This window comes from Drosophila gunungcola, chromosome 3R, assembly GCF_025200985.1.
Source record: "Drosophila gunungcola strain Sukarami chromosome 3R, Dgunungcola_SK_2, whole genome shotgun sequence".
Lineage (NCBI taxonomy): Eukaryota > Metazoa > Arthropoda > Insecta > Diptera > Drosophilidae > Drosophila > Drosophila gunungcola.
Window position 1 is genome coordinate 8,197,074 of NC_069139.1, and position 22,336 is coordinate 8,219,409.

The following is a 22,336-nucleotide window of genomic DNA, read 5'->3' on the forward strand; positions in this document are numbered from 1 at the left end:
AAATGATATAGCTACTGTTCATTATTACGGCTTCTCCGGTCTTTACTCTCTTGCATTATTAGACTTTCTGAAATGAATGTCTTGAGCATTGCTTAATTTAAAGTACAACAATAGTTGAAAATGAAAACTGTAATTAAAAGAACTTCACTCGAAATGACTATACTGATGAATACTTTTGAAATTCAGAATGCTGAATGATGAAAGTAAAATATAATTAAAATCAAAAAGAGGAAAATATGATTCAATGAAATTCATTTTTATTAAATTCGAAAATTATAATCAAACTGATATAATTTTATCGTTAACCTAAGCTGTATGAATGTGAGATATGTTCGTTTGTGTGTCTGTATACATATTATTGTATTGTTTTGTATTGCTTTTGGTCTTTATGGTCCGCGCCTATCACATGTCCGATCGCACGTCTTGCCGCACAAAAAACTTTTACATATGGATACTGGCGTATTATATACATTAGATTAAAGATTAAGAGTATTGGCAAAGAAGTCTGCATTTTATGCACACCCTATTGCAGCCGGTTGAGCAATCGCTCACAACCCTTTCAATTTCGGGTTAGATTAAATACAAACATATATATATTTTGTAAGTAGTTAATTGATAATTTGCACTGCCGTTTCCCGTCGCAATCTCCTACTTCCCGCGACGCTGACGCGGTGGAAGGTTGTTCTTCTTGCCGAGGATCTTCATCAGCTGCTTGGACATGAAGAAGGGCTTTTCCGGCGAGCCGTCGTTTCGCTCGCAGTCCTCCAGGAAGCACAGGAACAGTGTGTCCACGGCCGTCGAGTAGACACCAAAGAACACGCTCGATATGAGGAAGGCGGCAATTACTACCACCGTGGTGGGCACCGCATTGTAATGTAGCTGAATAATGGCCGGATTATTAGCCAGGAAGTAGTAGGTGGACACCCCCGCTCCCGCGGTCAGCAGCAGTTTCGACAAAAAGAACAAAAAGTCCGTGACCTGGTCTAGCGTCACCACGCGCAGAAAGTTCCTCATAATCAGGTTAAACGAGTCCGCGGCACTGCTGCAGAAGTTCTTGCCGTGAATGGCGCACATGATGTAAGCATTCCGATTGAGGAACTTAAGGAAGGTCTCCAGCAGCCAGAAAAAGCAGCGCATGCAGCACAGAATAGCCCGTGTCACCGCATTGTCATACTTCTTCAGCTTCTCATGGATGTACTCGAGCACCAGACGGATCAGCCGGACGATGGCAAGGATTAGCGAACCGAAGGCAATGGTTCCCAAGTGGTAGAAAGCGGTTTGGCAGAACGCCCTCGTAAGGGTGAAGTATGGAACATCACGCTTTTTAAAGGTCCAGTACCAGCGGGCGAACGTGGAAGCCAGCACCATGTAGCTGAAGGCTGAGATGAAGAAGCTCAGCCAAAGGAATCCGAAGACGTTGTAAAAGATGGCCCACTTAATCAGAGGCGGGTTGTTAATCGTGTCAAAGCTGCAGGTGGTTTGCGAGCAGCCCACGCGCTGTGATGGCTGGAAAAACACTGTCTGACGAACGAAGCAATTCTGCTGAAACACTTTCGGAACACAGGCTCCACCAACTGTGTAGTTGATGGCTGGTCCCTCGCAGAAGCAGTCCTCGGTGGTCACTTCTCCGTTTTCCGTCAACTGACGCACCATTCTAAACGAGTCATCTCCGATCGAGCCCAGATACAATCCCACGCCAATAGCAAACGCAATAGCGGCTATGAAGAGTATCCAGGAGAAGATTGGAAAGAACACGGTGCTTATCACACTGCTCACCGCCTTGCTTCCCTCCTTGGTTAGGGCAATCGCTATCCGGATGCGCTTCCTCAGCACAATCACCAGCAGCAGGATAACCACGAAGCACACGCCCACGAAGATGGACAGATAGAGCCATGTGTTCTGGTTCTGCAGCACGTTCTTAACCGTAGAATGCAGGTTCAAGCCGTGAATCGGCACCGTCGGAGTCTTCTCCCAGAATATGTACTGTTTCACGGTATAGTAGATGGCCGCCAGGAGGCCGATCAGTACGCCGAAGATGGAGAACCACAAAATCGGAGCTGAGAGCCAGCGCATCAGAGCTATGTAAATCAGTGAGGCGACCAGTGTGCAGAAGCAGGCCACCAGGACGATCGACCAGGAGTTGATCAGGTCCTCGACTATTTCCTCCCCTAAACGCTGGGCGTCGTGGGTTCCATTGTAGAAGTGGGCCACCATGTTGCCCACCAGCTTGGCTAGCCGCGTGTCCGTCTGCATCATTTTCTCCTTGATGACGGCCTCGTTGAGTCTGCGTTTGCACTGTATGATCGGTTCCTCCTCCACCGGCACCTGTTTGTTATTGGCCTGTGGCACAACTAGAGCCTGGGCCTGCGCCATGCTAATGGCCAACACCTGGGCCTGGAGTTGGGCTTCCGAGGTGGCATTCCCTGGGAGCAGTTGAAGCTCCCGTCGTGATCTTCCACCTTGCAGCAGGAACGAAGGAATGTAATCACATACTCCCTGCGAAAACTCGAAGAGGCAGCGTTTTAGGAATGGAGCACTCTTGATGTACCAGCGGGCACATTTGTTCTGCTTAATGGCATTCTCGATGTCCGCTTTGGTGCGAATCTGAGCCTTGTGCTCTTCAGTAAGGCAGATGAGGAGATTGTGCAGCTCGGCGAAGCTGAGTTTGTCTTTCATCGTGTCCCAGACAAACGTCTGTCTTGGACAGGTCTCCACACACACCTGTTGAAATAGTTTGTAGTATTAAAAACACATGAAAAATGTAACATAATTGTTAGACTATGTGTATGATCCGTATGATTTTCTGTATCTGTTTTTTAAATTTGAAATTAAACCAATTTTTTCAAAAGCAATAAAGTGAGTAAAGCGTTTTTAAATTAAAAAAAATGTTTATGATCTGAATTTCTGATTTACCTGCGGGGTGGGACATCCAGTGAGGGGTACGATTGGATCTATGCACTGATTCAGGTCGAAGAAGAACAGGTTCTCCTTGTTCAGCACTCCGGAATCCATGCCGCATTTCCGGTTGAAGGAGTCCGTCGGCACCAAAAGTTTGTTGAGATCGCCTGTCTTGATGGCGTAATGGGCAATAAAGCCCCATCCCGCCAGGAAGAGGACGAAGAGCAGCAGGCAAGGTACATCCGTGCAGCTGCGATCCCGCTGCCGCGGTCCCGTAAAGTTCCGGTCGTAACGCAGTGGTTCGCCGTACTTGTTCATCAGCTCCACACTTTCCGTCATCGCTCTTTACTGAAAAAATCAAAGAAGAATCGAATGATTTATATAACACTGATATCGATGGTTGTCGTCTCGAGGGAAAGAGTCTGTGCTGTCAGGCATAGTTCATGTAATTTATTTCCGTAGATGCGTCATTGTTTTAAAAACGAACCACAAATATATAGGTATTGTTGGGTGGTCGTGTTGGTGGTAAGGGCAACTACCAGCACAACTTTTTGTACTCGATTTTTAAAAGGGGAAAATACACATTTTTGGAAAATGAATATGTCAGTCATAAAATGTGGTTTAATCTTATCTAAGTGCAGCCAATGATCTCCTTATTCTTATCAAAATTCGTCATTGGGAAATTTCAAAATAAGTTTGTCCTTTTTTTTGTCTTTTCTTGTCGAAAACATTTTTAGCGAACACGAGTATAACAAATGCATTCATCATTTATATAATTCAGACAATGTTCGTAGCTCAACAATTCGTAGACCTTTCAGAAGTGAATTGTATGTACGGATGTACGTGCACACATTGTTTTTGGCTTATATGTATATATTATGTCAATTATTTTGTGTCTATTGTCTGAAGAAAGATAATAAATAAATAGCTTAGGTTATTACGATCATGAACTAAGAGACGAAACTGTTCAAAAGCGGATGAATCAATTCTAAAGAAATGTATAATCTTTAAAAGTGTGTTTCCCAATTAACTGAAAACCCATTGCAGTGACTACTTTGTTTATCTACATATGTATGTATGTAGCCCCATTGCTTTTCAAATTGGAATAATACTTGTGTTTAAACTTTATATTTATTTATTTAATTTACTTGAGGTAATGAGGAATTGATGTCATGAAAAAAAAATGAGAAATAAACTCACTTGCCATAAAAAGGTTATCGCTTATAAAAGTGTATATAAATGAATATCAGTTTAATAGCTTTCCTGTCTCCGATCTCTGATAACGATCGTGAACAGTGCGAATCTGTTGGGGATGCGAAAAAAGAGCAAAAACCGTAGCAGAAAAGCAGCTCGAGCATGTCACAAATTGGCAATAATGACGCATTAAAAGCAAATTAAATTTTGTACGCTCACTTGTTGCTGCCATTTGTTTGTTTATGTGTATCGCTGTATTTTTGTTTGCGGCTTCTGTTCAATTCAAATGGAAAACCCGCTGCCGCCTTTAATGGATGTGTTTCCAAAAAAAAAAAAAACACTGCCTTTCATAGGAAAATTGAAAACCAATTTTGGCTGGCAAGGCAGTTCGGGCCACATGTTTCAAGGTCGATTGTCGTAACTCCATTTCGGTATGAGGTTTTGGGAATTTCAATGTCTGGGAGTTTATCATTTCACCATTCATACAGTGAGCGCTCTGAAGTGTGATCCCTCTCTTACATAAACATTCTTTATATTAATCTAATATAGAAAAGCCTAAACCCTGCTTTGTTATAAATAATGATGAATACGAGGGGTATATGTTCTTCCTTAATAATAATTAATACATATTTTTTGTTATTGTTAAATCGTCAATTTAAGTTGAGGTCATTTTTCTATCAATAAATATAATAGTTTTGTAACCTCAGTAATAAAAAATTTGAATTCTCATTATCTATTTATATTTTAAACACCCTAAGGCTGTCACTGTATAAAGTGTGCACTGTAGTTGCCTTGGGCTACGTCACCTTAGATAAAAGAAAGCACTACCAGTTCTTATCGCATAATGGTAGTCTCTTGTATCTTATTTGAACGATTTCCCCTTGTAGTTTTCGAGCTACAAGGCACCAGTAATAAACTAATGGGAAATGGGTATTACTCACCTGCGCTTTCAGAGCAAAGCGATTCTTCCAGAGATGCGACAAAGGAGCTCCACTCTTCTCTTCGCTTGCAATTTTATTTCTTTATGTTCCTTTATTGTCTCATGACCCTTTTCGTGTGGGTGGGGGTCTTTTGTTGAGCTCGATTCCTGGGACGGAGTTGCTTCTCCGGCGAAAGTCACCGGACCACTAAAAGCGGAAGCCTTTGTCTGAGCTCCGTACGTTGCTCTTCGGACGTCGGTCACTTGCACTCGATGGATTGGATAAATATATACATATATATATATATAAAACCTTAAAGTGGGGGCTGTAATCATAAAAGCAGCATAAGTGTTACTGTATGAGTGTGCACCACTTGGGGATTGGATTGTAAAAAAAGAAAAGAGAAGCACGGCACACTTTTGTTAATTGCACAATCCTAATCGTTTTCACCCGATAACGAGCACTGGCCATTCCCGTTATAATAACAGCTTGCAGTTTCGACCGAATTTCTGTGCATGCAAACTCTTTTTTTTGCTGGGCCAGGCAGGCGCATAGCACCCCCCAGCTCACGTACTCCGACTCACTTGCACTTACGTTAATTAAACGGCGGGCACTCGATTTCCCCGCAGAGAAGTAAACAGCTCCACAAACGAAATAATACTGAATCGCCCCAAAAATAATAGCCCCCCCACCGCGGCCCCCAAATACCGAGCAGCTGTGCCGAACAGTGTTGCACAGAGTCGCGATTTGGTCAAAACAAACCTAAAATGTATGCGCACTGCACAGGGATGCATTGCAGCTGGTGCTGATTGTTGGCGACTTTCGAGCTAGATATGGCTAGTTTTTGGAAAGTTTGCAGATTTCTGCAAATTATATGGCGTTTGCACTGTCGAAACACCAGTGCATAAACCAAAAACAAATTTATATAAAAGAAGCAGCTATACAAGGTAGAAATAGTTTTTAAAATTGTGACAGCAAAATCAAGTACAAAATCTAAAACCTTAATTTGAAACCTTAATTTTGATTGAAATACAGTACTTCAAACTTTCTCAAATTTTCTCAAACCTTTATATCAATTTCTTGTGGGCATAGGGTTAAGCTGTAAATACAGTTTCGCGGCTATAAAAATAAAAAAAACAATATTATTGGATTTCTATATTGTCCTACTTATTTTTACAGTTGCAGACTGTTCTTTATTTGATTTCAATTTTGAATTTAATAACACTTTGTTTTGCATGAATTCTTGTTATGCATATTTACTTACGACTGCTGTGTAGACATCTAACCACCTTATAAATAGTACTATTAATATGATAAATAAAATAAATTTGAACATGATTCAAATACAAATTTCTAAGTTCCAAATTTTATTTAAAGCTCATTTCATAAATTAATTCACGATCATATTAACAAGGACTTCGTTGTAAGACTTATCCTACAACTTGGTAGAACAGTTATTCTCTTATGAGAGTTCAAAGCAACATCCAGAGTGAGTTAAACAATTTAGTTTTTATTTAATTTACAAGTTTGGTGTTAAATACTATTTTGGTATATTAGACACGTTTATTGAACGGTAAGAATTCCACTTCAGAGAATTTCCGCAGAGTATGGAGACATAAAATAAAAATTTTGTTTTTGTTGCATTGTTGTTATTGAATTGTTGCAGCAGACAGCACCAAGTGACTTCTTTTACTGCGCATAGTGTGAACGTCTCCATATAATTTGCGAAAACCGCGACCAGTGCTAGGCAACGTGGCTGCGAAAGCCAAAAGCAGGGTCGGATCGGGTGAGAGGGGTGGAGCGGAGAGAATGTAGCGTTGAGGACGGATTTTAATAAGAAACAATTTAAGAATCGCGCTTTTGGCCGTGCGAAAAGCCAAGCGCCTAATTGTCCAAATGTCCTCGTTGATCGCGTCGATCGAGTGTGTGAAGTCCCCTGTGTCCTGCCGATAAAGATTGTGTTGTTTTCGTGCCGGCAGAGCTCAGCAATTCGGAAACCCCCCCAAAAAAAGTTTCCACTTTTTCTTTCCCCCAGAAAAGTGACAATTATTCGTGGCCGTGGTAGGCGGATGCAGCTGCAAAGCGGGCAGATAAAGAGTGACGAAATTAAGTGCAATCGGCGCAGGTCCTCTATTTGTTTATGTTGATAAACATTATTTGTGGGCCAACTAAGTGCAGTTAAAAGTGAAATTGCCACGGTTATTAGGTGGTTGCTTGGTGTACGTGCAGAAAACCTAAAACAGACATCCCCAGAAGAAGAAGAAGAGTTGGCAGGAGGAGGAGGAGGAGCACCGACGTCGACTTCTCTGTTGTTTTTGTTTGGCAGCAAGAGAGAGACGGAGGGAGAGAGCAAAGCAGAACACGCGGCTCTTTATAAAAAAAGGGCGGGAAGGCCCTTTGGTTCGAATAAACCCAATAATAATCCGTAACTCTGCCCGCCGGAAATGTCGAGGGTGGGCGAGCACAAGCGTGTCACCCTCACCTCGATCATCCAGGGCGATGCGGGTTTCTCGCGTTTTGGTAGCAACATCCTGGAGCCTGATGTCCCTCTATCCGCCGGATCCACTAACACCGCCAAACCCCCAAGCAAACCCGCCAAGTGCATCCGCATCAAGCTTGATCTTTTCGAGACTGATTCGAACAAGTACCCCGAGTTTAATTACACCCGGCTTGTGTACTTGGAGAAGGTGAGTTATTGAATCCGAAGAGGAAACTCGATCTTAACTACCCAAACCCACAGAAAAAGGCCAAAAAGCTTAAGCAGGTGACCACATGCAACGGTTCCGCCGGCGCAGATCCCTTTGCCGACAACGATGACGATGTGGCACGGATCGTCAAGGAGCTGGAGGCAAAGTATGGCAACTCCTATGCCACTGGCAGGGGCAAGAGCAAAAAGGACGACTACCGGGACATTGGAATGGGATACGATGAATCCGACTCCTTCATCGACAACACGGATGCTGTTAGTATAATTCGTATTTACTATTATTTTCTGATCTAAAATTAATGATAGTTTTCGCGGTGCTGACCTAATTCTAATAGATAGGCAATTAAAATTTAAATGTGAAAATTTAAATTAAAATCAATATTTACGATATTGATTTCTACTATAAGTATACAACTGCAGATGTTGTCTCATGCTCACTATGTGCACTAAGACAATATAAATAAATTTAGATAATTTACCTTCTACTTTTGACTCGTCTCTCCTTTTTAGTACGACGAGATCATCCCGGAGGAGGCGGAGACCCTTGAGGGCGGCTTCTACATCAACTGCGGCGCCCTAGAGTTCAAGAACCTCGCCAAGAAGTCCTACACCACACGAACGGATGCCATTATCAAAATGCCGGAGCGATCGCGCAAGCGCTTGGTCTCGACCAGCTCGGATAGCTCATCTTCGTCATCCGACGATGACGATGAAAACGATGATGACAACAACGAAGAAGAGGAGGAAAGCGATTCGGAGGACGATGACGAGGAGGACGAAAGCGATTCCGAGGACGATTCCGAAAGCGAAAGCCTTGAGGACGAGGACTCTGCTGCCACGGCAAAATCCAGCAGCAAGTACAAAGACAATCATCTGGCCAAGCGGCCAAAAGTCATCGTTACGAGCAAGTCCAAGCCAAGCTCCAGTTCTACGGCAGGCGGCAAGAAGCCACCGGTTAAGCCGATCACCACCTCCTCATCCTCGAATTCGCCACGGCCTTCTATTGTGGAGATTTCAGATACGGAAGAACGGCCAGGCCCGGTGCAGTCCCAGATTCAGATTCAGCCACAAAACCAGTTTCCAGCCCTGCCCCAGCCCCAGACTCAAGCTCAGGCCCAGGCTCAAGCCTTGAAGAAGGTGGTTAAAACAACTACGGTTAAGGACATGCTGAAAGCCAAGCGGGACAGCTTCCTCAAGTCGCAAAGCGGCACGGCAGCTGTCAAGGGCGTCGTCAACGGCGAGCTGAAGTGCATCTCCACGGACATGTCCAGCACCGACAGCAGCGACATGGAATCGGCCACGGAGCAGGGCAGGATAGACAAACTGGGCGGCCAACAAGGCAAGGAGGCACAGGAAAGTGAGTTACTAATAAGAAAATTAATTAACTATTTTGGATATTTATTCAGAATATATAGTAGAAGACTAGTCACTTCCATTTGATTATATTTTCAAGGCTCAACATTTATTATATTTAACGATTCTATCTTTAAGATCTACGTACCGCTGACACTGTGCTGCCCACCACGCTGGATGCGGATATTATGACCGCAGTAAGCAACTTCAAAGAAGATGTTAGGAGTCGAGACATGTGCGGCAAGAAGTTCCACCTGGATGCCAAGCTCACGCCCCTGCTGCTCCGGTGAGTTTCCCTCAGTTATTATAAATTGATAGACCTGTAATCCCTTAATCTCAACCAGGGTCTACGAGGCGGTGCTGTGCACTGATCGCAACGAGCGCAACATGGTATTTTCCCACATCGAGTACCAGTTGCAACTGCCCAAGTACTACATGCTGCGCAAGGGAAAGCAAGTGCGCGCCAAGGAGGAGAAGAACAAGTCCACCATTATGGTGGAGAAACTGCGGCGAGCTGTAGCTGTGGTCATGCCCAAAGCGATAGCCAACTATGAGACGGAACTGCGCACTTTTGCGGAACAGGCGTAAGACATAGAATGAAATAAGTGTATATTTTAATTTATCCATTCTTAACCTTTTCAGAGCGGCGGACGTGAATGCGGAATTGCCACCGAAGATGCCACGCAAGAAATTCCAGTGGACCAGTGACTTGCGCCAGGCGCTGTACGATGTTTACCAGGCGCGCTGGACATCCTTCCCCTTTTTGGCGAAGCGCAAAGACTCGCTGGAGGAGTTCATCAACGTATATCTCAAGGAAAAGGTGGTGGATATCTGGCCGTCCGGCTGGATGCGCCTGGATGAGCTGCAGCGGGAAATAACGCGATATAAGAACGCCAGACTCAAGGCCAAGGAGAAGTCAAAGGCGCCGACAGTGTCTGCATCGCCGAAGTCTGTTGCACCTGTTCCTGCCCCCGAGCAAATGCCTCAGGCAAGCGGCTACCTGAAGCCAGTGGAGGAGCCTCGATCTCGGGGCAACTCTGACACGGATTCAGCTACAAGTGCCTCATCCAACAGTCTGAAGCGCAAGCTTGCGGATGTGCCTAAGCAGAGCAACAAGCCGCCAAAGAAGAAGGTGGCCAAGCAGTTACCACAACAGCCGCAATTCCAGCTGGCACCGGCTGCCACGGCGGCGGTCAGTGTGCCAGCCATTAGCAACAACAACAACAACAACAACAACCACAACCACCTGCCCCACCTGGATACACTGCTCTCCATGCCAAGCACCTCGGCCCAGGCAGCAGCCCTGAATGCTGCTGCCGTGGCAGCCGCCAGTACAGTTCTTGACCTGGCATCGCCCAGCCGAAAAATGGACCTTAACAGCAGTAGCAACTTCTATAATCTGATAACAGCGGCCACCCTGGCGGCCAGCGGGAACCCCAGTCCACATCCCAATGACTGCCAGGCCAAGGTGATCGTGGGAGCGCGCCCCTCGCCGCATGTAATCAACTTGGATGACTACCAATGTACCAGCGAAATACTACAGACGTCCAAGCAGCTGGCTGCCACCACATCCGTCATCACATCCACCTCCAAGGCCGCCCAGACTACGCCGGTTGCCAGGGAGAGCAGCAGCGAGTCGGATGGCGTGGAGATCGTGGGCGTTTTCCCTGCCTCAAAGCCCCAACGGAAAGTCCTGCCGAAACCCAAGAACAAGACTCAAAACAAAGGAAGATCCTCGTTGGGAGCCGTGGGACAGGTCAATGGATCCCTGGGCTTTAACGCCAATAACATGTACATCTACAACAACTCCAGATCCATGGGACCCGTGTATGATCTCACCTCCAAAGCGCACATAATGAAGAATCTGAAGGAGTTCGAGAAGCAGATTCATTCGGCCTTCTCGCCCAGCGCCGTCAAGGGATCAAGCGGCGGAATGGGATCCTCCGCACCGAGTACGCCCTCGCGCCAATGACAATCGGGTCCGGTCGCACAGCAGCCCCTGCCGGCTGCTGTGACGGCCTTCTACAACCCAGAGGCGATGGCCGCCGCCATAGTTCTCTCGACGATGAGCCACGCCTCGCCGCGCTACGACCTGCTGGCAAACGGATCCGTGTCCGTGTCGGCCGCCCAGGTGGGAGCTCCTGCCAACACACTGCCACAAGTATTTGTTAAGCCCAGCCTGCCGCAACCCAGCGCTGCCGACGAGCTAATGACCACCACTGCTGGAGCTGCTCACCCGCCCACGCAACAACTGCCCACAAAGTTCATTTAGCTAGGGTCACTCAGCTCGCTCCCCTGCGATTCTAATCTAAGATTTTAGGGCTGGTTCTAGGTAGGTTTCATTCGCAGCTGTGTCTGCCTTCCAATCATTTTGCACCAGTTTCATTTTTGTTTTCTCATTGAGTCGTTTACCTACTAAGTCAGTGTACTTTGCAAACATTAATAAAGCAAATTTTTATATATATTTATTTATAGAGAACCATGTTTATTAAATAAAGGCGAATAAGTTATGTAATAAAAGTAAATCAGAGGCGCTCCTTCTTTACACACAGCAGATAAATGTATATAGAATCGATACAAAATTAGTTCTGTAAACCAAAAGATAACGCTAAAATCAGCGACTGCCGACAAACTCCGGCACGCTGTCACAGAAACGATAGCTTAGCCTAATTTGTAAAAGATAACACACGTGCCTGATAATGATATCGCCGGAGGATCGGGGGATTGAGCTGGGACTCACTTGATCCAGCGCAGAACCGACGTGGCCGCCATGCGCACGAAGGCGATGGTGGACTGCTGGTTGGCCGCTGGCATCAGGCTGGGATCCGCCAGCTCCGGCTGCGGAGTGAGACTGGGCACCGCTTCCCAGTCCATGCGCAGGGAGTTCTCATCTGGAAAAGCATGAGAGGAGGTTGTTAGATCGTAGTGCACCTTATCAAATATTTAATCGATCGATTAAGCTATATATTAAATGTCACTTAACTGAAGTTAAACGATAAGCATATTATTATATTATAAGTCAAATTTTAGCTTTAGCTAACCATCAGGGATTTAAGTTTAAGGCTTAACCTTGATTTTAATAGATAAGGTTTATGTTTATGGTTGGACCAACTCACCCTCTGACTCTGATTCCGTGGCCGTTTCGATGCCGATTAGTAGGGAATCCACGGACTTCATGAGCGGGGCATTCGTGACGTCCAGATGTCCGAAGCGGCCCAAATCACTGCGCTCCAGATCCAGGATGGCCAGCAAGTTCTCCAGTGTATGATGCTCGTTGAGGGCGCGCAACTTGACCTGCTGCGTGTAGGCCAGATACATGATGTTGGAGTTCAGCCGCGAGATTTTGCGCCGGAACTGTTCCTCGTTGAGCAGCTTGCGACAGAAGTCTCCGTAGGCTATCTTATGCGGCAGCCGCACATTCAGGTAGAAACTGAGCAACTGCGTCAGCTGCGCCGTGTAGGTGAGAGCGCCCACGATGCGGTAGGCCTCGAATCTACTGGGCGTAATCTCGTTGGCCGTCGCCTTCGGAACGTCGTCCTTGTTGTCTGCCAGCCAGTCTAGGTAGGCGGTATAGTCGCCGTTGGCGGGAAGCGAAGGACCCACTATCCTGTACTGGACCTCACTGATCCCACTGCCATGGAAAACCCATTTGCCGCGTATGTACGAGGTGTTCTTGGCATCGGCAAGTGCCGCTATGGTTTCCGCCTCCTCGCTGCGCTCCACGCTGGCCCTGCGCTGCTGTTCCTCCTTGAGGACCACCTCGGCAATGGGGAACACAAAGGTGACCAGTTGCTGAATGCCTCGCCGCGCTGCCTGTTTGATGCTGTCCAGCAATCCCAGATGGGTTTCTTTTAGTTTCTCTATCTTCTCCACTCTGTCCAGTACGTAATCCTCGAGCATTTTAACCTTGTCCGGGTATTTGGGCAGGTTCTTTCTCTTCTCGGCATTGGCCCGACGCAGTTCATCGCGCCGTTCGCCCAGGACGCGCAATCTCTGGCCCGAACCTGTGATTAGTTGCTGCAGCAGCTCCAGCTGCTTCCGCTTGGCCTTGATGGCCATCAGGCGATCCTCGTTGGAGCGGTGCTGCTCGATGAGGCGTTCATAGCGCGTGCTGAAGGTTTTCAGCCCCGCCTGCAGGTTGATATAGCGCTGCTGCTTCTCCGTCAGACTGAAATGCAGAAAGATCGATCCAGATTACATGTGTTTTTCCGATAAGGTGGTCGGTGGTTGTTAGCAAACCTTTCGGGCCTTTCCGCCTGACTGTGAGTAATGTTTCCGTTTCTGACGCAATTGCGACAGTGGAATCGGCTGGCGCTGCAGCTGTGGCACAGCGGGCACCGCATATGATGAACACCCAGTCCCGCGGTGGCGCCTGCATCCTTGGCGCTCGCATCCTTCAGAAGCAGCAGCTCCTTGGCCAATGGCCTGCGCTTTGTTGTGTATCCTGCGTCATCGCTGGCCTCCTCGTCCTCGCCGTTCGTGAAGGCAGTCGAGATGCGGAAGTTATCGGGCGCCTTGCAGCTTTCATCGGAGCTGGAGCTACTGGCCATTACAGACAGAGCATTGCGTTTATATCTATTGTTATTGTTTTCCCAGATTTCCACTTTTTCCTCTGCGTAGATGTCGTCAGTGTTGGGCAGCGCTCGGAGGAGTGTGGGTGAGGGGCAGTGCTGGATAGCGGGGGTTTCCAGGGCTGCACCAGCAGTGCGCGCAAATTTCAAAGTTGAAACACAAAAGATAAGAGCTTAAGCTTTCTAACCAAAGATTTAGAAAGTGTTATTTTAAATCAAATTAAAGTTTGATGATCAGTTATTAACAGAAAATAACATAATTTTTAAAATATATCAAAATTAAATTGCTATATACATATTTGTAAGTCAATATAAATTTCTTCCGTTTTGAACTGTAATAAAATAGTTGAAACAAATGACTAGCGTATTTAAATGTTTTCGTTTATTTTCACAAGAGATTTCTATAACCAAATAATTAAACTAGAACGTTCGAAAAAGAAACAAAACCCATTATCGGTGCCGTTTAATTTCCAAAACATTCAATTTCCGGTTTTCGGATTCCAGTGCGGTGCACTAATTTGGGGGGGGCAGCTCGGTTAGACCAGAGGCAGCGGTTCGACGAGGACAATAAATTTAATTAGCTTGGGGTACTGATCGTGCGGCCGGACGAGGATCCCTACTTGGCGGCGGCCACGGCCTTGCCCGCCTTTCCGCCCAGAACCTTAAGGGTCGCATCCACCACATCCTGCACGCGGGGCAGGGCGTGCGCCTCCAGCGTCTTGGCGTAGGGCATGGGCACATCCACACCGGCACAGCGCCAGACGGGGGCGTCCAGCTCAAAGAAGGTCTGGTCCTCCATAATGCGGGCACAGATCTCAGCTCCAACACCTATAAGTAAAACAAAATTAAATGATGTTATAATAAATATATTTATAATAAGTAACAGAAATAATTAACAAATTCAGAACAACAGCGAAATAAAAACATAACGATTATAAAAATCTTTAGTAAATAAACAATAATTATTACTTGGATTAAAAAAAAAATTTATCACAATTTGGAAATACAACATAATTTAAACAACCATAATTATAAAAAAAAAATATTTATAGCATAATTAAAATTCCGTAAAAGTTAGAAAATTTAACAAGAATTTCTGGATTATTTTAAAATATAGCGCAAATTTTGGGATAACAACTTTATTCAAAAACAATAGTCAATGGGAGATACCAAGAATTAATCCCAAAGTGATTTTAAGTAAAAATGTCTTTGACAACCTTATAACTTATCATTTTTATGACCAACATTTCAATTGATATTTTCTGATCACTTACCATGCTGGGGCCAGCCGTTCTCCACGGTGACCAGGTGGTGGGTCTTTCGAACGGAAGCGAAGATGGTCGCGACGTCCAGGGGACGAATGGAGCGCAGGTTGATCACCTCGGCTTCGATGCCTGATTGGTTAAAAAATAACAAAACAAAAGATTAGCTTTCAAAGTCATTTAAAGCAACAGGAAATCCTACCCTTCTTGGCCAGCTCGGCCGCTGCCAGCAGCGATGTCTCCACCGCCTTGGAATGCGCCACAAGGGTGATGTCCTTGCCCGGCCGCATGATCTTCGCCTTGCCGATGGGCACCACGAAGTCCTTGTCGGCCACGTTGTCGGCTACGGGGAAAGCGGTGCCGTAGACCAGCTCGTTCTCCAGGAACACCACCGGGTCGGGATCACGGATGGCGGCCTTCAGCAGGCCACGGGCATCCTCGGAGTCGTAGGGCGAGATGACCTTCAGGCCGGGGCAGTGGGCGTACCAGGCGGCGAAGCACTGCGAGTGCTGGGCGGCCACTCCGGATGCAGCTCCATTGGGACCACGAAACACAATGGGCACGTTCACGGCACCGGCGGACATGTAGAATGTCTTGGCTGCCGAGTTGATGATCTAATTTCGGGGATAATAAAATAAAGTTTCATTGTTATGAAGATAAAAATTATAAGTAAATGATCTTGTTAATAAATGATGTGTCATTGCTATGAAGATAAAAATGATCTTATCTTTTTCCTAAAGTCAGTAACAGATCTGGTAAGTTAGTTCCTGCTAGTTCAAGTCAATTCCGCAATTCAAGTTAATACAAGTCGCACTTTATTTTTTATCTCCGCTCTTCTTCCGTCTCGATCTTCACTTAATGCCTAGTTTCTGCTTAATGATAAATGCTGGCAGGCGTCGTCCTTTCCAGAACCGCGGCAATGGTGTCTCATTGGCCTGCCTCAGGATCTCGGCCACGTGCTGCTCTGCGCTGAACGACTCCGCCTGCTTGATCTGGGCCATCAGCTTGCCCTGGAAGGCCTTCTCCTTGCGCATCTCGCGGCGTTGGCGCACCTTGGCCCACTCGAACTTCATCTTGCGGCGCAGCTTCTTCAGCTTGTGCTTCTTCATCTTGCGCCGCCGGATGACGATGAGGCGAGCCGCCTCCATCTTGTCCGGCTTGCTCTTGTCCAGCGGCGGGGCAATCACCTCGCCCACACGGTCTCTGTGCAGGATGTCGTTGATCTCGTTGAGCCAGGTGGAACGAGGACTCTCGATAATGTGGCTCAGGGGCAGCGGGCGATCCCCGACCGGCGGTCTAACACTATTAAGGATCTTTGCCTGCACATAATCGGATAATATGGGTGGGGATTAGTGAGGTCCGATCTATGTCTGGGGGCAGCAGCTAATCCACCCATATTATCCCATTAAGCGCCGCGATCCGATCTTGCACTTGAATTGGTCTATTAACTAGCTAGTGGAGTTTCGGGGCATTTGGATTGGATATTCGTGTAATTTCTCACTTTTTTCTTTGGCAATGAGATAATATGAGTGGTAAGCCTACTGCTGGAGTGCGGGAAGTGGTTCTGAGGAAGAGGATGAAGGCACTCACGTGATCGATGGCCTGCATGGAAAAGTTCCAGGTCATGAACTCGCACACTGGACGCAGACCGGCCATCGCGGCTCCAACGGCGATGCCGGCGAAGCCCATCTCTGTGATTGGCGTGTCGATGACGCGCTTGTCGCCGTACTTCTTCCACAGACCGCGGGAGATCTGAAACGGAAAGGGAGCAAATTAAATTCGGTGTTGAATGATATGGTTTTTATATCAGCTTGAATGGACCATGGAGGTGGATGTGAGCTGTATCTTTCCCTCTTTTGTTAATTATAAATGGTAATGTCATTAAGGATGTAAGAACTATTTTGACAACTCATGATTAATAAAAGGTCTTTTGTATTACATGTATACAGGAATATATTTTACAGGATTGTATTACAGATTAAATAAGTGAAACATAACAAACGTTTTTTGAGAACATTACAGTTATATAAATTTAAATATTTTCAGATACAAATACAATTTAAAAATGCGCCACACACCTCTTGTATTATTGTCGCCATTAAAATTGTATTTAAGTCCCTAATATACCAATTGAATTGATATAAAACAAATAATTAAAATCAATATTAAATTTCAAAATAGCTGATGAATGTATAACCCTAACTATGTATAGATCCAAATTTAATAAGATTAAGACAATTAAACACGAATAGCTTTCATATTGTTGCTAAAATGTATCTACCGGCACCTAAACCGCCTACATAAGGGTAAACAAATCGTGATTTTATGGGACAATTCCCGTGTAATCAGCGGACAGTCACACACATTCTACGTGACCTTGTCAGTTTCGATCACGCATTCACAATTCATACACTATCCTATTCGGAATCATTATCAGTAGTTACATATAGCACGCATATATCGCCGCACACCCCCGATTTCCCCCTCATTCTATCCTCCTGCATCAGCTGTCATCGCAGACAACCGCCTGCTGGTGTTTACGTAATCAGGGGACGGGAAAAATGGTACCGCCGCTTAGTCTCACCTTGTAGGCACCGTCGTACTGGGCCACCTCCTCGCCCAGGATGAAGACCCGGTCGTCGCGGGCCAACTCCTCGTCCAGGGCACTGTTCAATGCATCCCGCACGGTCATCTGCTTGGCCGCCAGCGCCTTCTGGCTGGTGGAGAACGCTCGCTGGGCGGAGCTGGCCGCCTGGATGAGTCGGGATCGGAGCATCGTTGTCTCGTAATTCGCTTTCCTAGGGGGCTGTCGGTTTCGTATCCAGCTGCAGATGCGGGATTGCGGGGCTTTAAGAGCTATTATCTAACTTAAATGGGCTATTATGGCTTTACGCACCGACTTCCGTCCCGAAATTTTGATGTGAAAATGTGTGGTGTGACCAGTTTGGCGCGATAAAAATATACAGTCGTTCAGCTCTTTAATATACCAATCTAGCTGTGGTCACACTGGAAAAAATTTATACTTTTTAAAAATAATTGATTAAAATATATATATTTATAACCTTTACAACCAGAAGCTAAAATGTTAAATTAAAATTTAAACTTAAAAAAAAATCATTTGTATAAAATGTAATTTCCATGAAAGAAGAATAGACTAAGAAACAAAATTTATACAAATATTTTATTGATTTAAGAACCAACTTACGTTGTTTAAAATTGTTAATTGTAAAAATGTGGAAAAAGAAAATTTCGCGCAACTTTTAAAAGAAAAATTACACATACCCTTGAAATATCGATCTAAAATATTTTCAAAATGTTTTTCAGAACCACAAAACATGTTTAAAATCCTTGGCGGCCTGGGTCGTTTCTGGAGTTCGAGTTCGACTACCAAAATGGGTTTTATGAACACCCCGAGCTGTATATCGCGGATTTGGTTTGGGCCTCTACCCAAGGACTCTAATTGGATTAAACCAGGACGCCTACACTACATTGAAAATGATGTTCAAAAACATACGGACATTATAAAGACTATCGATGGTGTGGTAGTGATATTGTTTAACCAATCCCGGGACAAACTGATATTTGTGCGCCAGTTCAGGGGAGCGGTTTACCAGGGAATTTATTCTGGTCGAAATTTAGAAATGTCCAAGGGAGAGGCTGATCTGGAGAAGTTTCCCCCTGAAATAGGAGTTACTCTGGAACTTTGCGGTGGTGCCGTTGATAAGGACAAAAGTGTGGCGGAAATAGCCAAAGAGGAAGTGCTGGAGGAGTGTGGCTATGAGGTGCCTACGGAATCCCTGGAGCGCGTATTAGATTACAGGTCGGGTATTGGAACCTCTAGCAATGCCATGACTTTGTTTTACTGCGAGGTATGCGATGGTCTGAAAGTCTCGGAAGGAGGTGGCGTGGAAGGCGAGGAAATCCAGGTGGTGGAGCTGTCTGTGGAGGAGTCAAGGCAGCTGGTCCAGGCAGGAGCCATCTCAAACGGCGGACCCTCCTGTCTGATGGGATTACTCTGGTTTTTTCTTAACAAGGCTCCCAGTACTTAAACTTAGTGGTTTCTTCTATTGTGATTATTTTATTCAATGTTTTTACGAATTTATAATAAAATAATTAAAAATAAATATGGATTAAATATTATATTTGCCTAAGTACATCAGCATTGTATAATAATAAACATTTCAATTTTTTTTTTCAGCAAAACAATCAGTTTGAAATATAAAAGAAAGTGTAGCGACCCACAAGGCGTAGTTGTTTGGACAAACTGTATATCCATTTCAATTTAATTATCGGATTTTTAGCCAAAGTAAAACTGTTATTGCGGACCTCAGAACATATACAATTTTTGATTGTTTCTAATTTGGCTTCTATTAAAAGAAATCATTTATGTAAAAGGAATTAAAAAAATACTGATTTCATGAGCTTGTCAATAGTAACTTATAACGAACTTTTTCGAATTCGAAATGTGTGCCCGTTGGCTGAATGGCTATAAACGTCGAAAAAGCTTCATTGACAACAAAAGCTACCATCTGATTCTGCTTCCCCATCGCCGGCTGGAGCTTTCCCAGTCAGCTGTTGTCAGTGCCCCACGACGACTTTTCAGCATGGAAAACGTATCCAAGATCTGGCTGGGACCCCTGCCCGCGGACTCGCCCTATGTGAAGCCATTCCGGCTGTACTACGTCCAGAATGGCGTTGAGAAGAACTGGGATCTGCTGAAGGTCCACGACAGCGTAGCCATCATACTGTACAACACGTCGCGCCAGAAGCTGGTGCTGGTCCGCCAGTTCCGACCCGCCGTCTACCACGGGATCATCTCCAGTGCACAGGGCAACTTCGATAAGGTGAACCTCGAAGAGTTCCCGCCCGCCATCGGGATCACCTTGGAGCTGTGTGCCGGGATCGTGGACAAGTCCAAGAGCTGGGTGGAGATCGCCCGCGAGGAGGTGGTTGAGGAGTGTGGCTACGACGTCCCAGTGGAACGCATCGAGGAGGTCATGGTCTACCGGTGAGTGGGTTCAGATTGGTTACCATACGTTCGAGAATTAAAAAACTTAAAAAAAAAAACTATGATAGCATTATACCAAGTCTGTTGTTGTTAGCCAATTTTTGTTTTTTTTTCTTTTACAAGGTTTTATTATTTAAGGCTGTAAAATATTAAAATTCTATATCACTTTTAACTCTTTAGTAATAAAGCCTTAGCAGTGAATTCTTTGCAGCTAGTTAATTGATTTTTCCACTACCTTCTTAACAACAGACCAAACAGCTTTTTTATACGCTAATAAATTGTAAGTTAGGTAAAAATTCGTTGGTTTAAGAAACCTATAATTTATTATTAAAACACTTAATTTGCTATACTATCGAAGAAGTTACTTAAATAAATGGTTAATTGAAAATAAGTTTAATTTAAAATAGCACCCATCAGCATTACAGCAAGATTAGGTAGGCTAACAATAAAAAAGGGTGACATATAACTATTTACTTAATGTAGGCTTTATTATGTTATCGCTATGCTATATATACACGTATCTATATCTTATCCCCTAATAACTCTATATTATTACCAATCATTCCTTACAGATCTGGCGTTGGCTCATCGGGTGCCAAGCAAATCATGTACTACTGCGAGGTGACCGATGCGGACAAGGCCACCAGTGGCGGCGGCGTGGAGGACGAGATCATCGAGGTGGTGGAGCTGTCCCTGGAGGAGGCGAAGCGGATGATCCAGCAGGGAGCGGTGAACAACAGCCCGCCCAGCTGCCTCATGGGCCTGATGTGGTTCTTCGCCAACAGGGCACCCAGTGCCAGCACATAGTGGTAATCGCTGCCGGTGATTCAGAGATACTGAGATAAGCGGCGGCCGTGATAAGATGATAAGATGATAAAATGAGCGGTGCCTTACTAACTCGTATTCGCCAAACAAGAATTCAAATGCTTTCCAACCGAGAACAATGTGAGTGCGCCCAGCGCATACGATAATACCGAAATTCCCGTGCCTGTCGAGGCTTACCTTATGATATGATATGATATGAAATGATATGCACTATGTAATATGTAATAAACCCTGGCCAGCTGTCCGCTCATGAATTCGGTCAAGACGTCTCCCACTTCCACTTTAACGGCCACTACACTCCACTTCCATTTCCATTTCCACTCCCACCGCGGCAGCCAAGTGCATAAATCGCCTATAAATCAAAATGCCGCAAGACGCTGCTGCTGCAGAAGCTCCAAACGGGTTCCGCTTTTCTCCGATCCGATCCCATCCCATCCCATCCCATCCCATCCGATGCGATGCGATGGGACCTGGGACTTGGGACCCCATTGCATCCCATCCCATCCCAATTCCCGAACCATCCAAACCGAGGCTGTGTGCCGTTTTTGGGCCCCTGTCAGGCAGCGTGTTGCTGGGATCAGGTTACTTATTTATACACGGCCAGGGACTTTAGCTTCCATGCCCGCTCCTGGTCCGCCCGATCACAGAGAAAGAAATATCATTTTTGGGGTCATACCAACATATGTTAATTCTATATTTTATTCTCTAGCCTTTTTAAATTGTAAATTGCAATTTTAATAAGACCACATATTACGCTTACCATTTCCAACTGGTTTTAATTTTATTTCAATAAATAATTGATAATATATACTATTTGAAATCTTTTATAAAAATTGCAGCTGTATAGTCCATTTTGGTTTAACACTATGTGTAAAACATCGTTTTATAATTATCAAAAGAAAATCTATCAGATTAGAACTAATATTAAGTTAACTCTTAATAACAAAGACATATTTGCAATCCATGCCGATACTTATAAAAAAAAACATATATCTATAAATTCTTTCGAAAACATCTTTAAAAGTCAATGTTTTAATAACATAAAATTTCTTGTATGGTTTTATTTTTAATTTTGTACTATAATGGTATAATCTAGCTGCGAAAATTGGTAAACTAAATTTGTTATATATCATGAAATTATTTTCCGTGTACCTGCATCTCTATCCATCCTCTAGTTTTCCGATCCATCCTCCATTGCCATCCATCCAGGTTCAGCGGTCATGGCGAGTGGTGGCGTGGAAATTTATTTACCCCAAAGCCATGATTTGGCAATATTTCAACATTGTAATAGAATTTCTTTCAGCCTTTTCAAACTTGACTTCCTTTTCGGCGAATGCCCCTGCTCCTGCTCCTGCTCCTGCTCCCAAAATCCCCCCTCTTCCAGATCCAACCCCGCATCCTTCGCATGTGCGTGCATTCGATTTGCCGCTGATAATCAAGGCCGGTTCTTTGTTGTTGTCTGCTGTTCGCTTGCGTGTTAACCTCATGTAAATTATGGACCCGAGGCGGAGGAGCCGTCGGCAGCAGAGTCAACAAAAATGCGAGTGTTGAAATTATATTTAATTTGCATATGTTGGCGGACGTCTGAGCGGACTGAG

The 22,336-nt window shown here is 45.0% G+C and overlaps 6 protein-coding genes across 7 annotated transcripts; 3 read left to right on the plus strand and 3 right to left on the minus strand.

The window, feature by feature from the left end:
- Positions 1-240: 240 nt before the first annotated feature.
- Positions 241-5,716, minus strand: LOC128261969 (choline transporter-like 2). Its single transcript, XM_052995963.1, has 4 exons — positions 5,607-5,716; positions 5,034-5,337; positions 2,914-3,246; positions 241-2,721 (listed from the first exon to the last, which is right to left on the minus strand). The coding sequence occupies exons 3-4, from the start codon at positions 3,235-3,237 to the stop codon at positions 649-651; spliced, it is 2,397 nt and encodes a 798-aa protein (XP_052851923.1). The 5' UTR covers positions 3,238-3,246; positions 5,034-5,337; positions 5,607-5,716; the 3' UTR covers positions 241-648.
- A 1,001-nt stretch (positions 5,717-6,717) lies between these two features.
- LOC128254338 (yemanuclein) lies at positions 6,718-11,597 on the plus strand. Its single transcript, XM_052983380.1, has 6 exons — positions 6,718-7,699; positions 7,753-7,974; positions 8,230-9,076; positions 9,211-9,358; positions 9,417-9,656; positions 9,715-11,597. The coding sequence occupies exons 1-6, from the start codon at positions 7,457-7,459 to the stop codon at positions 11,042-11,044; spliced, it is 3,030 nt and encodes a 1,009-aa protein (XP_052839340.1). The 5' UTR covers positions 6,718-7,456; the 3' UTR covers positions 11,045-11,597.
- LOC128254345 (beclin 1-associated autophagy-related key regulator) lies at positions 11,512-13,731 on the minus strand. The gene is made up of 3 exons (XM_052983393.1): positions 13,312-13,731; positions 12,189-13,240; positions 11,512-11,963 (listed from the first exon to the last, which is right to left on the minus strand). The coding sequence occupies exons 1-3, from the start codon at positions 13,620-13,622 to the stop codon at positions 11,809-11,811; spliced, it is 1,518 nt and encodes a 505-aa protein (XP_052839353.1). The 5' UTR covers positions 13,623-13,731; the 3' UTR covers positions 11,512-11,808.
- A 272-nt stretch (positions 13,732-14,003) lies between these two features.
- Positions 14,004-17,918, minus strand: LOC128261267 (pyruvate dehydrogenase E1 component subunit beta, mitochondrial). 2 transcript variants are annotated; one of them, XM_052994870.1, is made up of 6 exons: positions 17,802-17,918; positions 17,490-17,730; positions 16,496-16,657; positions 15,108-15,519; positions 14,918-15,037; positions 14,004-14,471 (listed from the first exon to the last, which is right to left on the minus strand). In XM_052994870.1, exons 2-6 carry the CDS (start codon positions 17,679-17,681, stop codon positions 14,260-14,262), a joined length of 1,098 nt encoding a protein of 365 aa, XP_052850830.1. In that variant the 5' UTR covers positions 17,682-17,730; positions 17,802-17,918; the 3' UTR covers positions 14,004-14,259. The 2 variants fall into 2 exon arrangements, with proteins under 2 accessions (XP_052850830.1, XP_052850840.1); XM_052994880.1 differs by lacking the exons at positions 14,004-14,471; positions 14,918-15,037; positions 15,108-15,519 and adding an exon at positions 15,698-16,224.
- Positions 17,919-18,177: 259 nt separating this feature from the next.
- LOC128261286 (uridine diphosphate glucose pyrophosphatase NUDT14) lies at positions 18,178-18,963 on the plus strand. Its single transcript, XM_052994905.1, has one exon. It carries the CDS (start codon positions 18,241-18,243, stop codon positions 18,952-18,954), a length of 714 nt encoding a protein of 237 aa, XP_052850865.1. The 5' UTR covers positions 18,178-18,240; the 3' UTR covers positions 18,955-18,963.
- A 485-nt stretch (positions 18,964-19,448) lies between these two features.
- Positions 19,449-20,992, plus strand: LOC128261276 (uridine diphosphate glucose pyrophosphatase NUDT14). The gene is made up of 2 exons (XM_052994892.1): positions 19,449-19,913; positions 20,486-20,992. The coding sequence occupies exons 1-2, from the start codon at positions 19,510-19,512 to the stop codon at positions 20,718-20,720; spliced, it is 639 nt and encodes a 212-aa protein (XP_052850852.1). The 5' UTR covers positions 19,449-19,509; the 3' UTR covers positions 20,721-20,992.
- The last annotated feature ends 1,344 nt before the right edge of the window (positions 20,993-22,336 follow it).

Excerpts from the sequence above, each read along its gene's own strand:
- LOC128261969 (XM_052995963.1), bottom strand. The coding sequence starts at position 3,237 with ATGACGGAAAGTGTGGAGCTGATGAACAAGTACGGCGAACCACTGCGT. Across the intron at positions 2,722-2,913 it reads CTGGATGTCCCACCCCGCAG|GTGTGTGTGGAGACCTGTCC; the intron begins GTAAATCAGAAA and ends CTATTTCAACAG.
- LOC128254338 (XM_052983380.1), top strand. The coding sequence starts at position 7,457 with ATGTCGAGGGTGGGCGAGCACAAGCGTGTCACCCTCACCTCGATCATC. Across the intron at positions 7,700-7,752 it reads GGCTTGTGTACTTGGAGAAG|AAAAAGGCCAAAAAGCTTAA; the intron begins GTGAGTTATTGA and ends CCAAACCCACAG. Across the intron at positions 9,077-9,210 it reads AGGCAAGGAGGCACAGGAAA|ATCTACGTACCGCTGACACT; the intron begins GTGAGTTACTAA and ends TCTATCTTTAAG.
- LOC128254345 (XM_052983393.1), bottom strand. The coding sequence starts at position 13,622 with ATGGCCAGTAGCTCCAGCTCCGATGAAAGCTGCAAGGCGCCCGATAAC. Across the intron at positions 13,241-13,311 it reads CAGGCGGAAAGGCCCGAAAG|TCTGACGGAGAAGCAGCAGC; the intron begins GTTTGCTAACAA and ends TCTGCATTTCAG. Across the intron at positions 11,964-12,188 it reads CACGGAATCAGAGTCAGAGG|ATGAGAACTCCCTGCGCATG; the intron begins GTGAGTTGGTCC and ends ATGCTTTTCCAG.
- LOC128261267 (XM_052994870.1), bottom strand. The coding sequence starts at position 17,681 with ATGCTCCGATCCCGACTCATCCAGGCGGCCAGCTCCGCCCAGCGAGCG. Across the intron at positions 15,038-15,107 it reads GGCCGAGCTGGCCAAGAAGG|GCATCGAAGCCGAGGTGATC; the intron begins GTAGGATTTCCT and ends TTAACCAATCAG. Across the intron at positions 14,472-14,917 it reads GAACGGCTGGCCCCAGCATG|GTGTTGGAGCTGAGATCTGT; the intron begins GTAAGTGATCAG and ends TTTTACTTATAG.
- LOC128261286 (XM_052994905.1), top strand. The coding sequence starts at position 18,241 with ATGTTTAAAATCCTTGGCGGCCTGGGTCGTTTCTGGAGTTCGAGTTCG.
- LOC128261276 (XM_052994892.1), top strand. The coding sequence starts at position 19,510 with ATGGAAAACGTATCCAAGATCTGGCTGGGACCCCTGCCCGCGGACTCG. Across the intron at positions 19,914-20,485 it reads GAGGAGGTCATGGTCTACCG|ATCTGGCGTTGGCTCATCGG; the intron begins GTGAGTGGGTTC and ends CATTCCTTACAG.